Source organism: Bombus affinis, unplaced genomic scaffold (genome assembly GCF_024516045.1).
Source record: "Bombus affinis isolate iyBomAffi1 unplaced genomic scaffold, iyBomAffi1.2 ctg00001108.1, whole genome shotgun sequence".
In the NCBI taxonomy this organism is placed as follows: Eukaryota; Metazoa; Arthropoda; class Insecta; order Hymenoptera; family Apidae; genus Bombus; species Bombus affinis.
Window position 1 is genome coordinate 5,004 of NW_026109556.1, and position 16,817 is coordinate 21,820.

At 32.7% G+C, this 16,817-nt stretch overlaps 2 protein-coding genes and 2 long non-coding RNA genes across 6 annotated transcripts; 1 reads left to right on the top strand and 3 right to left on the bottom strand.

Annotated features, from left to right (window-relative positions):
- Window positions 1-1,311: 1,311 nt before the first annotated feature.
- Window positions 1,312-3,779, bottom strand: LOC126928583 (omega-amidase NIT2-like; the record flags this gene model as incomplete). The annotated part of the gene is made up of 5 exons (XM_050744230.1): window positions 1,312-1,641; window positions 1,758-1,991; window positions 2,271-2,439; window positions 2,882-3,066; window positions 3,638-3,779. Coding segments are annotated over 5 exons (822 nt in total), but the record flags the coding sequence as incomplete, so codon positions are not given.
- An 832-nt stretch (window positions 3,780-4,611) lies between these two features.
- Window positions 4,612-6,805, bottom strand: LOC126928582 (G-patch domain and KOW motifs-containing protein-like). Of its 3 annotated transcripts, XR_007716808.1 has the most exons (5): window positions 6,490-6,804; window positions 6,020-6,377; window positions 5,837-5,940; window positions 5,464-5,722; window positions 4,612-5,190 (listed from the first exon to the last, which is right to left on the bottom strand). XR_007716808.1 is itself a non-coding variant. In XM_050744228.1 (4 exons), the coding sequence occupies exons 1-3, from the start codon at window positions 6,627-6,629 to the stop codon at window positions 5,845-5,847; spliced, it is 594 nt and encodes a 197-aa protein (XP_050600185.1). In that variant the 5' UTR covers window positions 6,630-6,805; the 3' UTR covers window positions 5,136-5,720; window positions 5,805-5,844. The 3 variants fall into 3 exon arrangements, 2 of the variants coding, with proteins under 2 accessions (XP_050600185.1, XP_050600184.1); XM_050744228.1 differs by having other exon boundaries at window positions 5,136-5,720; window positions 5,805-5,940; window positions 6,490-6,805; XM_050744227.1 differs by having other exon boundaries at window positions 5,136-5,722.
- A 1,283-nt stretch (window positions 6,806-8,088) lies between these two features.
- Window positions 8,089-9,928, top strand: LOC126928580 (uncharacterized). Its single transcript, XR_007716806.1, has 3 exons — window positions 8,089-8,235; window positions 8,786-8,966; window positions 9,068-9,928. It is a non-coding gene; the product is annotated as an uncharacterized LOC126928580 (long non-coding RNA).
- Window positions 9,929-13,777: 3,849 nt separating this feature from the next.
- LOC126928581 (uncharacterized) lies at window positions 13,778-15,224 on the bottom strand. The gene is made up of 2 exons (XR_007716807.1): window positions 14,035-15,224; window positions 13,778-13,946 (listed from the first exon to the last, which is right to left on the bottom strand). It is a non-coding gene; the product is annotated as an uncharacterized LOC126928581 (long non-coding RNA).
- Between the last annotated feature and the right edge of the window lie 1,593 nt (window positions 15,225-16,817).

Sequence of the window (16,817 nt, forward strand, 5' to 3'; positions counted from 1 at the left end):
AGGAATTGCCGTTAATAATTTAAGATTCTCTGCTCGTCGTACAGGCTATATATCACGTAATTATTCACGACGATCGTAACGTTTAAGTCCAATTCGAGCTTAAAATCCCACGTGAGCTATACTACCACAATAGCCTGAATTTCTATTTGTTCGTTTACTGCCTGTTCGTACTGCCTGTTCATCCGTTGTAAATTACAGCAAAATCTTCTAATGTGTTCCAGAATATGTCTTCATGGAATTTTAATAATTTATTAAATCTATAGATAACAAATGTAAAACTTATTAATTTATAATTAATATAAAATAAGAGAGCACGAAACTTCCTATTTTATGGACATATTAAATATTTGTAAAAAATTCTCTATCATTAGTATCACTTTAATTACTTTAAAGGATATAATCCCATAAAGCCGTGACCCCTGAAAGAATCGATGTTCACGCGTGACAAATTGGCGTCGTATGAAAGTTCCGGTATGAACGTTACTAGAGCTGATACCAGCTAGGGGCACAGGTATATGTTCTGGGTCCATTATATATTTATAAAGGGCTGCCGATTCAACGAGTGGTCCGGGTAAATTTAAATTGTAAATAGACAGAGATTTCAAGTAAAAGCCTGGATAAGAGCGGATATGGTATGAGAGTCTGTTGTGGAAAGAGGAACAGGCTGCTTTTATTTGTAAAGTTTGAATTTCCTCTATATCGAAGGTGTTTAAGCCGCAAGTGTGTTTCATGTTAATCGTTCATGTTAATTCATTCGAGACCGAGATTTTATTGAAATACGATTCCTGGGTGTCAGTACGATCTGAATGTTTTGTTAGAATGATACTGTGCTTTTCTCTCTCTGGAATATCCTTTTCATATTTTAATTTTAAATCGATGACAATCTTAAATTTTGTACCTCATGTTTTTAAAATATAAAATTATATACTATGTTATGCTATAATGTATTATGTACAGTTATATATATTATGCCTACTGATTGATATGAATTTCTTTCGGTCTCGAATGCGTTAAAACGGAGCGCAAAGAAGTCGAAATTACTTATTGTAATTGGTAAAACATCGTGAAAGGCAAACAGATACAAGAAAGAAGTTAAACTATAAATTATATTTGCGACATTGTTCTGTTTTTGCTTTCATTAAGCCTTTCATCAAGACAGCCGATCTATAAATATTAATCGACCGATTTCTCTAAGCTTGTAACTTCAAATTAATGTTTATATATATAAAGAGTTACGTATTAATCTATCTAAATATTTAAAAAGATGTTTAATGTTATAAATGATGGATATTAAAGATGTTCAAAAGAATGTAGTCTTCGCGTGTTCTTTATCATATCCCTGATCAAAGACATTCCAATATTATTACAATATCCAATTACATATTGATACACAAGATATACAGATTATTATTTATCACATTTTGGTTTTCTTAATTGAGTTATTCATTTAGTATCATTAAATGATAAGTAATTAGTAATAATTCATAAAAAAAAAAACGGTATTGTAGTAGAAATATTATAAGAAAACATTTTCTGTTTCAGTGTAGAGTTACTCCTTCTTATAGACAGTGTCGTACAAATCCGTACGTCTTTGAGAAAATGTAGGTATCTGAGCCCTTACTTCCTCAACAACTTTCAAATCTGAGAGAAAAGAAAAACATACGAAGTAATAAGTAATGCTTGCTAATAAATTCAGCAAATACAGAGGGAGCCGGCAAAATCGATAAACCAACGTTTAATGTTAAGCTGGAAATTACCGATATCGGTGACCACGATATTTTCCTGAGTTTCCAAATCATAAAGGATTTTCCCCCAGGGATTTGTCAACTGTGTATGTCCCCATGCGACATAACTTGCTGAAGGAACACGAGCCGGTGATATACAGGCGACGTATAATTGATTGTCATTCGCTCTGGAACGCTGAAGTAATGACCAGTGCAGTGGTCCAGTGGTCATATTGAATGCCGCCGGATATATCAGCATTTGGCAACCTAACACAGAGAAACGGGAAATATGAGACCACTGAATTTTAGTTAACTTTGTAGGTGCACAGTCCACATTCCATAATTTATGAATATGCGAGAACAGTCCTCTTGTCGTGCTTCTAATTCTTTTATTTATTTCATTTTCAGCGAATATACTGGTTTTTTTAATTAAGCTCCTTTTTATACAGAGTTACAGATTATATTGATTATATTTTATATAGAATATATTTAAGAAAGATAGTTACTTTCCTGCTAGTTAAGTATTGTTCGATTAAGCTACTGTACCTTTGTTCCGATAAATGCGTGCCATTTCCTCGAATCTGATATCATAGCAAATGCCAATACCTATTTTCCAGCCCTTCACATCAAACATTGTTAGGGAATTACCAGGACTGAGTGAATCACTCTCTCGGAAAGTAATCTTGTTGGGAATGTCGATGTCGAATAGATGTACCTAATAACATAAAAATATAGTTGCTAACTCTATTGCTGTAACTTTTGTAATTTAACATCAATGTTACGAACTTTTAAACTTTAATTGTTTTTTATTTAATAACTGACAGCGTTTTTATCACTTTCTTTTATTAAAAAGTTTTATCATTTAATAATATTTGAGAAGGAATATTTTTTAAGAAAAAATAAGTTTTTTCCTATGTGAAAAATTTATATTACACGACAAATATATTGTACAAAAACTTATATATTATATTACGACAAAAATGTATGTTTCTCGTATCAAAAAGTATTTTATAAACCTATAACATATTTTGTAAATTATAGAATTGGTTATAGTACACGTATGTACATATGTATATTCCTAAATTATTCCTAGATAGAGTCACTTTCTCCACCCCAATATTTTCAATTTCAAAGCCACATGGACGTATATTATTTACCTTCCGGTGTTTTGCTATCAAAGTTCCATCGGGACCCCAAATAGTACAGGTATTGTACAATTTATCGCCCTCTATTTCAGGTATCGTACCACCAACTACATAAATGCTGTTTTCCTTAGCTGCCTTCGATAAAGCAACGCTCGTTTCACCATCAGGAATACTCTCGGCGTATTTTGGAAAGTATTCTGCATTGCAATATTTCAATTAATGAAAAATAACTGTCCTTTGTTCCAACCATAAATTAGGTTGAAATGTTTGTCAATTTTTTATTTTTTAAATTATTAAAATAACTAAATTTTATATTTCGATTTACTTAAATATATAATTACTTAGATAATAGTACATATAATAAATTGTTTCTACAGGTTCAAGATGAAAAATGAATATTTAGAAATGTTCAATTACAATCATGCTATTTGGGTTAGTACCAGTGACTTGTTACTTAACGACTTTGCTAGTACTTTTTCAAACATAAAGTTAGATTTTAACTAACTTTAATTTTTAACTACTATAGGTGGAATTATAAATACAAAATAATTGATAATACTAGTTTATAAGTACCTAATTATTAGTATCTTAAAAAATATATTTATACAAAAATCACGATAATCATAAAACTGGGGAAATTCTATATTCTCGAGTCAATTCACAATCTTTATGGAAGTATAAACGATAAGGTAATTTGTCTACTTTTACTTTTTTCTATATAGTTGTTATACATATAATAAATTATTAGAAAAAGAAACAAATTATTACGTATTCCATATGGTGAATTAAAGCATTCAGGAAGAGCGATAATATCAGCATTATGCTCTTTCGCGCTGGAAATGTAGGAAACTGCCCGCTCTACATTTTTGCTTTTTACTTCATTTACTTGAAGTTGTACCAAGTGCCAAGCGAAATGCTAAAATGTTGGAAAAGTTAAATACACTCGGTTATATATTTCCCATACTTTTTATCTATAAATACTTTATACATAGTGAATACTTACTCGACATCGTTCGCACTACTTGTTTAGCGATGTTCGTAAGTATCATAATGTTCTTTGAGGTCATGTATGGTACTACTCGATATCAACATTACGTAAGCAATACGCGGGGATTTTTTATAATTATTGATAAAGTTTAGGACATTAACTTTGATGTAATTGTAAACATTATTACATATTATAATTAAATGTAATTTTCAGTTAAGGGTAAGAAAAGAAATATACTGTAGTATCGTGGGCAAAAGGCCCAAGATATCGGCCGAACCGTATACAAAGTGGCGAGAGCCGTGGCGCCGTCGAGTACATCAATGTGTCGTCGGTCCTTTCAAGTGGACAGTTTTGTGGAAAGAGTCTGCGTGACCCTGGCCACGGGGTTTCGGGACACGTGTTCGATGGGACGAGAAAAGAGAAAGAGACGCTAAGGGTAGAGTTAGTTGAGACGCCAGCGAGAACGAATGCAAAAGGCGTGCAGTATGGGTTGAGAAGCGAGAGCGTGCGAGTGCAGATGCCGAAGACGAGAGTTGTAGAGTTGCTAGCGTTGTAGAGAGATCGAGTTGTTAGTTATAGAGTTGCGAGAGTGATTTGAACGGAATAAGACTTTTGTGTTTTAGTTCAAGTTGAACATTTATCGTTCTCTGTCCATTTAATCTCTGTTATTTTTATTTATCTTAATAAATAGTATTAGGAGAATTTTACAAATCTAAATCATCCTAATCCTATCCTTTTTCCGATACTACAATACTTTTGTAAAAATACACTTTATTATAAAATCTGTATAAATAAAATTGTACAATTTATCTTGAAAGTAAAATGACCGAATACGTTCCTGGAAAATATTACTGCCTACTAAATGATCGAGATCTTGATCTTTCTCGTCTTTCGTGTTTCATTCTGTCTGCATAATCTCTGGGTTTCTTATCTCTAACTTTTTCTCTTTCTTTGTCTTTCTTTTTATGTTTTTTACTTGATCTTTCAGATGAGCAATCGTGCTTCTTATGTTTCTTTGACTTCTTCAATCTTTTTAATTTATAAGAATCATTACTATTAGAGTTACTTCTTTCTCTCCGTCTCTTCTTTTCAGAATCACTATCGCTGTCATCATTAGATTCGGAGCGCCTTTTTCGCCTATCTGATTTTTTATCCCCCACTTTATCATACTTGTTCTTATTATGCATCGTACTTCCGATTTTCTTTCTTTTATTACTACTTTTGTCACCATCTTCACTGTCTTCGGGGTCAGGGGACATTGATCTTCTTCTATCCATCTTTTGCTTGATTCCCTTGGATTCCTTGTCCTTATATTCCTCATACTTTTTTGTATCTGAAATTAACCCCATAAGATACTGAAAGCTAAAACCTCTACATTTATCATATTTTATATAAAAATAGAAGGGACCTTTAAAAAATTGCATGCAACAACACACTTACAGGTACTCTTGAATTAGTTTTTCTACGCGTCTGATTATGTATTTATATGTATATGTCAATTCAAATTTATTTTCTTAAAAGTCCCTTAATGAAAAACTAACACTTCATATTAACTTTGAACTTTTGAGTTCTTATATAAATATTCTGATTTAGTCACTGGCTGTACCATAAATTCATTTACAGATATTATATTTCCACCAAGAGCTAGTTTTATTATGAGCCTTCCTGCATCATCATCGAATCCTTCTATTTGACCATAATTATTAATTTGTTTTCCAGCTATAATTTTCACAAATGTTCCTTTCTCGATTTTAACCTCTTCCTCTTCTTTTTTGGAATCTGTATTTTTCTTCTGCAACGCCACTTTGTCTGCTCCAAGACCCATACCTTTTGGTCGTAATTCTGGTATGACAGCTGCTACTAATCTGTAATAGTTAGAATAAACGATTGTGAAATAAAAAATGATGTTCTCTGTTTACTTTCCAATAAGTGATGTATTAAACACATATAATTAATTTAATCCAGAGTAAAATTCATACTTTTCATTTCAACCAATTCCCTTTCCTGGTTGCCATCCCATTCCCCGTAACATAGCTACACCAAAAGCATCAATAGGAATTTTTTCATAATCTTCTAACGTAGACTGAAAAATACAAAACGATATTTATAATATGCAAATGTAATACATCTGTGCATTGCACATCAATATGCTGATAACGTACCTGTTCTTTGCCTCTTAATGATTCATCTTCTACTAAAGGTAAAGTTAAATCATTTGTTTTAATTTCATATTTATTCTTTGACTTAAGTTCCTCAATGATTTCTTTCGTCGCTTGCTCTTCTAAAGTAACAACTTTATTTTCACTATCTTCAACTGGCTCTTTCTTTATTGATATTATTGGCGATGTTTTTCCATTAGATAGCTTTGATTTTGCCTCGTTAACACTAGCGTCTCCTACCTTTTCCTTATCTGCCTTCGGAAGGAAAATGTCTGCATCTATTTTATTAACAATTCTATCATGCCAGGTTTTTGAACCTAGTAACGGAATAATTAGAGGTTCATCTTTTTTTTCTTCCTCACTGAAATAAAAAAATTGTTTTCAAATATATATATATTCCGCTATTGGTGATTTTTATAGGTTAGGTTGAGGTTACATGTTTCTTGATTATAAATTTTACTTTTTGAACTCACCCTATTACTTTAATACCTTTTTCATCAAGGCATTCAATGTAATCGACTTTCTTTTTTTCTTGTGGAATAGCATTTTTTAACACAGGTTTCTTAATAGATTTCAAAAAACCGAAGGAAATTTTCTTTCCTTCTTTTGCCATTTATTTGTTATTTCAACACTGACTTATAGATCAATACACATGTATATACTAGACATAAAGATCGATGTCACTTGAAACTATGTACATGAATCTAATATCTTATTATACTTTATTAATCTATTCACAATTACTTGCACATTACTAAAATTTCATTCCGACAATATATCAAGCGCCTGAATAAGTGACATTAAAGTAAACATATATCAGAGAGGAAATACGAAGAACTGACGCCTATGGTTTTCTATGTTACAGAGCTAGTGCTGCACCATACGGCCAAATGCCGAAGGTGGCTTATGTTAGTATATACCTGCCTATACGTTTCAATCAGAAAATCGATATTATGTGTTCATGTGAAAATTCACATTTCCCTAGGAGCTGTATTTTGATAGATTTAAGCTTCTAATGGAGCATTTTAAACGTATAGAGTATACTATGAAGTAGATAGTAGTGCGGATCATTTTATATTCATAGAAAATTTGAATGTATAGAAATGTACAAAATGTTCGTGATATGCAAAAATATGCAAAATATTCAAAGTAAACCAATCATCAAAAATTTTAGAAGGTGAAACAAATTTCTTTAATAACACCTAGATTAATTTTTATTTGTTAACCATCTACATTCTACTACGCTTTTCATTCTACCCTAGTTTATGCACCATAGCGCATGACAGCGCTATTATGTCCTTTACAATTTATTCAAGATCATTCTATTTTCAGATCAGACTCTCTATTTTTCTTTTTGCATCCTGCAAATTATCGTGTAGTGATGTAAAACGAAAGCTATTGCTCGTTAAAATTTGACGTAAAATTTTGTTTTCATGAAAATATACATATGTTGAATTAAATAAACTATGAATGAAATAAATAAATATTTATATATAACTTAGATTTCACAGATTATTTCGATATCGAAGTACTTCTTACGTATTAACGAAGAAGATAAAACATACTAATACAAGCATAATTCAACTGAGCGATTATGATAATGTTAATGCGCATCTCCGAACGTGCAGAGGATAAATGAGCAGATAAGTTGCTCCCATCACTTTCTCCTTTGTTTCATGCAACTGTAACTCTTAGAATGTAATGTATAAATGTATATAACTATCCTTAACCGCATTGACGAAATGATGATAGACACAATTACTTGTTTGTCAGTTGAAGATCTGTTCTTTCCTCTTACTACATATTTATGTACTCTTAACTTGTCTTTTTAGCGATACTATCGCTCGTTTGTTCTACAGTTTTCAGATTTCTATCTTTTAGCGTTCTACACACGATCGGAGCGTAAATGTGCCCGTAGTCTGCCTGTTCCTATAAGCTACGTTAAACGATCATCTTTGATTGTGTTGGTTCGTAGATCGTAGAGGAAGCCATTTACCTATCTTTCGGAACAAGAACTACAGGTAAAAACAGCGATCAATTGAGAACGGTAGTTAAGTCCGCGAGTAGAGGGGAGAGCGTGCTTTAGCGGCGACACCAGCGCACGGTTTGCAGATACGAAGCGGGGGTAAACCGGGAAGCCGTAGTTCACGAACCGTAGTAAGCGTGGTAACTCTGAGCAGTCGACGACAGTTGAAAGCCGGCCGCGCTCTGGAATTCAGGTAAATTTACCTCTTTTTCGTCTTAAATTTTCATTGACATTTCTCTGCTTATAGATTATTATACGGTTATAAATGACATATTTTTGGAGATATCGAGGAATGGTACTTTTAAGCAATTTTGATTTTCATCACTCATAAATTGAACCGAGGAAATTCCATCAATTTATTTACCGGCTGTTAAAAAGTTTTAATGAAATGGGACAAATGGTAATTAGTTGCGAAAATAAGGACAGTTGTGCCCTGAGTTACAGTGTGTGCCTTTAATTTCAATTAAATCAAAATTTTGACGGTGGATACGTATCGTTATCGTATACGTATCGTAAAATACATAGAAGAATGGCAATTATATTCTCCTTTTTATCATTTATATTCTATTATTAGAACACGTATCATTTTTCAAAATTTTCCTTGCAATCTACAATTGTTTATGTCATCTTCCTATTGATCATCGACTTTGTCATTTGCATGTCTCATTTTCCTCGTGATTCGGCATTTCAATATCAGGGAACGAATTTGTATCTTCTACATGAAATCATCTCTTTAATTTCAGATAGACGAATATGCGGCTGCTTCTGTTCCAAATATCTCCGTTGCTGTGCCTGTTGACGGAAATCGGCGCGGCTGGGATCGGTAAAGCATGGCAGATCCTGCCGTACGCGACCGATTCCTGGAATCACCCATCATGGCCACGGCTCGACTCTTCCGCGTTCGAAGTTCGCAGCGTGACCGGGGTTGGTCATCTCAATCCCTTGTTTAATTGTTCATTTTTTTAAATCTTTGTTTATTAATTCCAGGTTTTTTACATATTTTTTTTTACATGATTTTTTTCCAGAATAAACGCTGAATGCTGATTGTAGAGTGGTACAGGCAAAAGTACCGATACGCGACGGTACGACATAGCCATGCATCATTACATTTTTTTTTTTTTTTTTTTTTTAAGATTATTATTGTAACTTAAATTTAAGCCGCTGCTACGCTGTGCTTATGTGCGATATTTTAATTTATGTCCTGAATGCCTGGACGCAAAAACAGGACAGTTCGTTAGCGTAGGAGAGAACTTCTTCGTTAGACTGAACTCTGTTGATTGACTATTGAAAGCGCAAAGCGTAATAAGTTATAGTAATTCTTTTGCACGAGATTAAATAATTCAAGAGCGTTATTTTTTAGTATCGATTATTTATTTTAAACATTGAAATTTACAATAAACATTTAGAATTTCTCGATAACTAGATGCGACTGTCCTCACATAAATGTATCAGTATCTGTATCATATGTATCTGTATCATAAATGTATCATAAATGTAATAGTATTACTTCTACTTGGTCGGAAAAATCGACAAACGCGTATATCTGTCGTTAGGCCGTGCGGAATACTTGCAAAAAACGCATATATGTGTTCTGAGTCCATACATGCGTTAATAAGATAAGAGGAAATAAAAGACAGATTATCGATAAGATACACTAACACATATGTAATACATGTATATATTACCACTCAGATTACACATATTATATATTATATTATATTATATATATTATATATATTATATTATATTATATAGGGAATATGTATACCACGTATATATGTAGAACTATATATTTCAAACTTGTTTATAGCGCGTGCGCACACATACATGCACGCACGCGAACAATTTTTCGAACGATAATTATATTAATAATTTATAACCATTTATATTTTTATATTTTTACATTTTTATATTTTTATACTTTTATATTTTTATATTTTTATATTTTTATACTTTTATATTTTTATACTTTTATATTTTTATACTTTTATATTTTTATACTTTCATATTTTTATACTTTTATATTTTTATATTTTTATATTTTTATATGATAACCATTTATATTTTTTTAAAATATGTTCTTATGGCATATATATATATATGGCAAGATATACATATATATCTTCTCTCCGAGGCGTCTGCGTACAGCTGCATCAATGTCCCTAATAATATATTTACAATAAATATTATTGTTCTGTTATATTAATAATAACGAAGGAATATTCTGAACAACACAATAATTAAGATTAAGATAATGAATAATTATGATATTAAGATATTTTCTACTTAGAAAACATTGAAATAGCGTGATATACATACCAAGGGCAATTAGTTGCAGCCAAAAGAACTACATTAGAATTTTCATTAGCAGAATACCTTTCCAGGGAGAAAATGGGCCATTAAAAAAGATAGGGTACTTAAGGGGGTACACAATGGCCTCCGTAATGGCAGATTTACATTCCTCTAGGCCTACGATGTTGTCCCAATATACATTTAATTTTTTCAGTATGATTTCCTGCGACAATACAAAGATGAAATGGCGCATAATCTCCGTATTAATTTCCAAAAGTGTTATGTAATTCATTATTTAAAGCTTTACTGAAATCCCTGCGTCATTGATATACAGTGGATTGTTTATCCAAGGTATTTGTTGGATATACAGTGGATATATACAACAATACATTTGTTGGATATTGATATACAGTGGATTGTTTATCCAAGGATAGGTATTTTATTTTTAAAAAGCTTTACAATACGTATATTAATCGAAAATAACTTACGGATAAAATGTCTTCAGCAATCTTCCACAATCCCGGATTGTCTATATAAAGCTTCTGAGCCTATTTTGATATCTTTGATTGCGTGGATTGTTCCATTAAGATGTTAAATAACTCCTCTTCTGATGAAGATTCATCGCTTTCATTGTCGAAAATTGATGTCAATGTCATTGCCAGATTAATATCATCCGTAGCATCACCCCTCATCTTCTGTTGTGCATTCCTCCCTTTCACAGACCCAGATACAGACTCACTTCTCCTTTGTTTGCTAACAGATTTGACACGTTTTACTACTTCTTTGAAGATTGAATGATATTGTAATCGATACGTTGAATACGTTGAGAAAGTTGAATAGTGTTAAATAATTTAAATTCTTACACTTTGTTCGCATTTGTCATTTCCCTCGTCTTTATTTCCTCTTCAGTTATTTCCTTGCACAATATAGGATAATTTTGGAATTTCATCTTGTAATAATTTTCATATTCTGTAAGAATAATTTCCAAATCGACGTTGTCGCAGACTCGATATTTCCGAGGTAGACGAGCTTCCCGGATTAATACATCGCTAACGTCTACATATCTAAAAAATATAATTTTTAATTCATTGAACAAATTTTATGCTATGAGTACACACTATACGATAATCATCAATTGGGACAACTGTTTTATTTCTAGGTAAGACAGACAAAAGGAATGTACTGTCTATTTATTATTATATAAATCCTCGGCGATAATTTTTTGCCTTCTGCTTTCTAATTTCTAATTTTTAAAGTTTGAATTTAAATATATTTTCATTTATAACTAGTTAATCTACGTTATCGATTGAGTTATTCAACTATAACTACTGAGTTACCGATGTCGATTTTCAAACTTTGGTTTCTTCCCCTATTTCCGCACTAATTTCTATTTCGATTGGTCACCGATATTATTCGAAAAAATTGGAACTAAGAAGATATCTAAATTGCAATATACTCACCCATTGCGTTCCAAATAATCACATATAAGGTACAATATGTTCCGATTACGTTCCGAAGTACGACTCTCCTCCTAATGAGACATTTATTTTTTTTTATTATTAACAATAATTATTAATAATATAAAGATTTTCATGCAATTTGCTGTTACATTGCGAGTTTAATAAATTTGTTACACATAATTTTGTTATCTACTATCTTGATACGTGCAAAGATAAATCTTAATGATATATAATACAGCGTAAATGGTTATAAATAATTAATTATTGACAATAATTATAAGAATTATCGAAAGAAAAAATCATAGATACTATGTGCGAGTGTAAAATATCACAAAAAATGAACAACAATTGTGAAAAACGCAATATGGCAAATCAATGACAAAACACACTCATGACTGTCATGGAAGTTCCAAAGTCTAAAATCTAGAATATTCCTTACCTGTTTTCGCAAATTATGAGATGTCTTATTTGTGGTACCTTGCAGCGATGATTCACCGTTCATTGTGATAGTTTTATATGTGATAATGATATCCTTGTATTGACTATCGTTTTTCGATAGTTACGAGAATTTTCGTTTATCACTTTGAGACAATCCGTCACTTCCTTTCTCTTATAAAGTTTCCCTTCAACTCCGTTGAAAACTGAGCATCAAACAGGAGACGAACGATTCGTTCGCACACATAAGCAGGGTGCGAATATAATGATGGAATAGTCGAGTCCTGTCTACTGTATAGTAAGATGGATGCGACATGGAAATAGAAAGAGAAGGCTGTATATAAGCATTTTCTGTCCTTGTTTAATCAGGCATGCACACTAGTGGACACTGACGGCGCTCGTTTACCGTTGTTACATATTTCTGGTACAAGTACGCGGGCATTAGAGAAGGACGGAACGGTCTCTCTCTTTATCCCTATATCGCGTTTTTAGTTCGCTCACGCGCTCTGTACTTATATCTATTACATTTCCACCATAAGCAGCGGCCGTGCAGTGACTTACAAAAGTTTCGAACTCGCGGACGTTTAATCACGTTCCCTACTCCGAAGGGGTAAGTACAAAGTTGCTCGTCTCAGTACTCTTGTTAGAAGTTTTATCATCTTTTTCATTTCGTGGCTACAAATTTTTCCAGGAAATTCTTATCGTTTTACAAGGGCTGTGCGACACAATGACGTGACGTCAGCTATCGATCATATACGCGAATTTGTTGTAAATTAATTAGCAGAATATCTGGAGTTCTTTATCGTTGCCAGCTGTAAAATATTAGAATTTTTCATTTATAATTGTCATATTTTCGACTCTTCCGTTGCCAAGACCACCTTGAAAGATTTTTGGTATGTTCCATCGCCCTTGTTAAAAGTGTGCCCATTGGTTAGCTATATTGATTTTAAAAATCAATACGTATATCAAGTTTATTATCTCACAGAAACAAAGAAATTCGTTTTATTAACGAATTTTCGATGTTTCTTCTCAATTTCCTTTAGCATCGAACGAAGAACATTATATGATCAAACGTTTCATCGTTCAGATTATATTTCGTTTAAAAAGATTGAAATTGATATTGAGATAAAATCAAAAAGTATCCGTTGTTCTCGAACATTCTAGTATTCCTTCGCCGCCCGGGAGAAAGACAGGTATGAAGAAAGAGGATATTTTTTTTATTAACTTTTTAATATTGACAAATATTTCGACAAATATTGACGCGTGCGACAAATAGTGAGAAAATCAAGTGAAATTTTGAATAATATCGTTTTAATAATTTGTGAAACGAATTAGTTTGGTTTTTTTCATTTTTATTAGTTTCCGTCAGTGCTGATTGACGCGCCACTCCAGTTTCCATTTCCGTTTCTCGAAATTTCCTACGTCCTTGGTCTTTGGGACTCTTTGCCCAGGTAACTGCATTGCTTCTGGGTACGTCTCACCGTTCGGGTCTCTCGAGCTTTCGGTGTCAGTTGTTACCGTTGAAGGAAGAGAAGCTGGTGACGGATATTATCGAATAAATCGTTTATTCTGGAAAAGTTCGAGTAAGTTCGTTCTGTTTGAATAAATCAAGACATAGATCAATTTTTATCGTATCATCGTGATTCGCCATGTCGTACGTTTGGTTTCGGGATACCATATGTTTTTAATTTGGTACTTTTAATTTGACATTTTACGCCTATAATCGTGACAGGAAGATACTTTCAGTGAATTATAAATATTTTAAATTATAAATTATAAATATTTGATATAAATTACAATCATACTACGGGGAAAAGTGAAACATGTGTTTTCTTGTGGAACATGTGATAGTAAATTATTCGAAGCATAATAATGCTTAATTAAACATCTATACGGTAACATTTACGGACGAATATTGGGGTAATATTATCGCGTCGCTTTAATCTGGCATTTAATGCTTTGATTGCGGTCTTTGAAATGGCATCGCAGATGCTGGTATAATATCACACGAAAAAGGAAGGACCAGTGGTTAATGTTGCAAGCGCACCAGTGCGTTGCAGCCATCGGGGGTGGCTTTGACGCCGGTGCCGAGGAGAGGCGCAGAACGTGTTCGATCGACCCGCGAACGCAGCCCGTGCTCATACTGTGACAGAGTTCGTTTCAGTTAGTCTCAGTCGCTGTTTGCCCGTCGACAGCGTATAGTCGCGCCGGCCAACGATTATTTTTTCTTTTTTTGTTTCTCGATAATTCTCTCGCAACACTCGTTCTATACGTACACCATCAGTTTATCGCGTGATCATTGTTCCCGCTTCTCCTACCTTGTCACGTCCTTCAAAGAAGATTTCCCTTCAGTTTTTTGTTGTTTGGGGAAAATTCATCGCTCGGACACATGGATTTATCGACACGACGGTTTATCGAGGCATCAGCGTGATGTACTTTTCAAGTTTCATATTTTCTCTATGATACTTTCTAAGGAGAATTTAGAATTCGAAAGATATCAATTTCCAGGAAATATAGGTCTTTATTTATCGATAGGTTTGAATTTAATTAACTCTCTTATAATTGGTATTTCAATTTTTTAATTCCTTAAATTCAGCTTTCTTTATGCTGTTAGACGATATAACGCGGGCATTTTATGATATATCGAATATATTCGTATATATTTTACTTTATACATTCGATAAATTTCCTTGGTTGGCCGGCCTGCAACCCACATACGGCACTTAATAAAAATTTGTTTCGTTAGAGGTCGGTGTTTGTTCATCTTCGTCATAAAAATGTCATGACGTCATATCATATCACAAGGGTTCTTCTGAAAGCTAGATATTCGATAACAAGATTAATGGTTTTCGGTAGCTTGCAATGTCAAGCTTTGAACTGGCGGGATCGCCTTGCTGTCAAATCGCCATTCAGCAGCGACCATATTCTTTAACTACGTTCAAGACGTATATCACGCTACAGAAACCATCAAAGGAGGATAATTGCAAGTTAGTTGCCTCTTAGAAACGACACAGTTGGTTGTTACTTGTTATCCGTAGTTGGTAGTTGTTCTCCTTAGTCGCCACGTATTATAGAGACGACATTCATAGTCACCAGTTGCCTTCGCTAATAGTTTCTTGTTGTCTGTAGTTAGTTCTCGTCATCGCTATGTATTCCATCAACCACGTAAAATTTAACATATAGGATTTTATTCTTTTTTATTCTTTCTGTAGATTTAAGATTAAGATTCTTTAAGTAATATGAATTTAAGTAACTATTTTATGATACAATAAAGTGGAAAAACGATTATTTTACGTAACGTAATTTTTTAAAGAACTTTGAATTTAAAGGATTCAGATAGATATCTTAAACGTAATTAAACCCTCCATATCGTAACAAATTAAAAGAAATTGCGCAAGAAAGTACAAATACATTTAATGCATAAAACATATATTTAAAATCCAAATGTAGGCGTTGACGCGTGCGTGCTACATGTTCGAAACGTTCGTTACATCGGCGATAAAATTTGTACGAATTTGACGAAGAAGCTTAACATATGGTGTGCTTCAAGACGACAGTAAAAAGTGTTGGCGGATTTTTCGAAATTTCTTCCATTCTTAATAAAAATATATTGTATAAATATAGTAGGATTTTTCAAATTTAAATAGTTATAATGATTTGAAACTTTACAATTCGGTACGGTTCTGTTTTATCCTTTGAATATACCTGCCATTTTCATATCTCCTTTTAACTAAACTAAATATTTGGAAATCCTATAATTTGTACACTTCTATTTGTGAATAAGATCGATGAAATTAAAGCGTAACTATGCTTTCAATAATGGCTTCGATGTATTGCTCGCCATTATGGCGGATTAACGTCTCTAAGTGATCGACCTTAATCACTAAATGGCAGCCGCGATTCAGTGGTAGAGCCTTACACATGACGGACATTGCAAGCGCTTGTAAGACGTCTATTGTGAAACGTTTCCAATCGCATCGGTTACGACGACGGTGAAATCCGAATAGAAATATATATCGCGTATCGCTTCAGCCTGACATGTCTTAAAATAGAATCACAATTTTTCGTTCTTTAAAAAAAAAAAAAAAAGAAAAAAAGTCTATAAAAATTATATGCAAATAAAATAGATAAATGGATAAATGGTTGTACAAATTTATAAAACAGATATTACAAATATACGTAAATAAATTATATATTTATAAATTGTTTGTTTAAATATCTGTTTGTTTAAATAAATAAAAGGGATATTTACGACTTACAATGAACGTAGTCCTGTTTTTAGTTTTAAACAAAGCAAAAACGGATAACAACTTTTTAAAATGTAAAACTCAACGCAACAGTGGTTTTTTTAAATTAATCAATAACGTTCAAAGTTAATTAATTTAGAGTGGTTTGTACATTTTGTATGCTCGCCGTATTTTAACGTTTGATGTGTAACGTTTGATGTAGTACTTGATGCCCGAAAAATCGAAAAGTAATTAAATTTGATCGTTTCGTCGAATTTACAAGTGTGTATATTCGTGTGAAATCCTATGTGCTTGTGTATGCTGATGTGAAAGGCGGTAATATATTTTTCTTTTTTCGATTA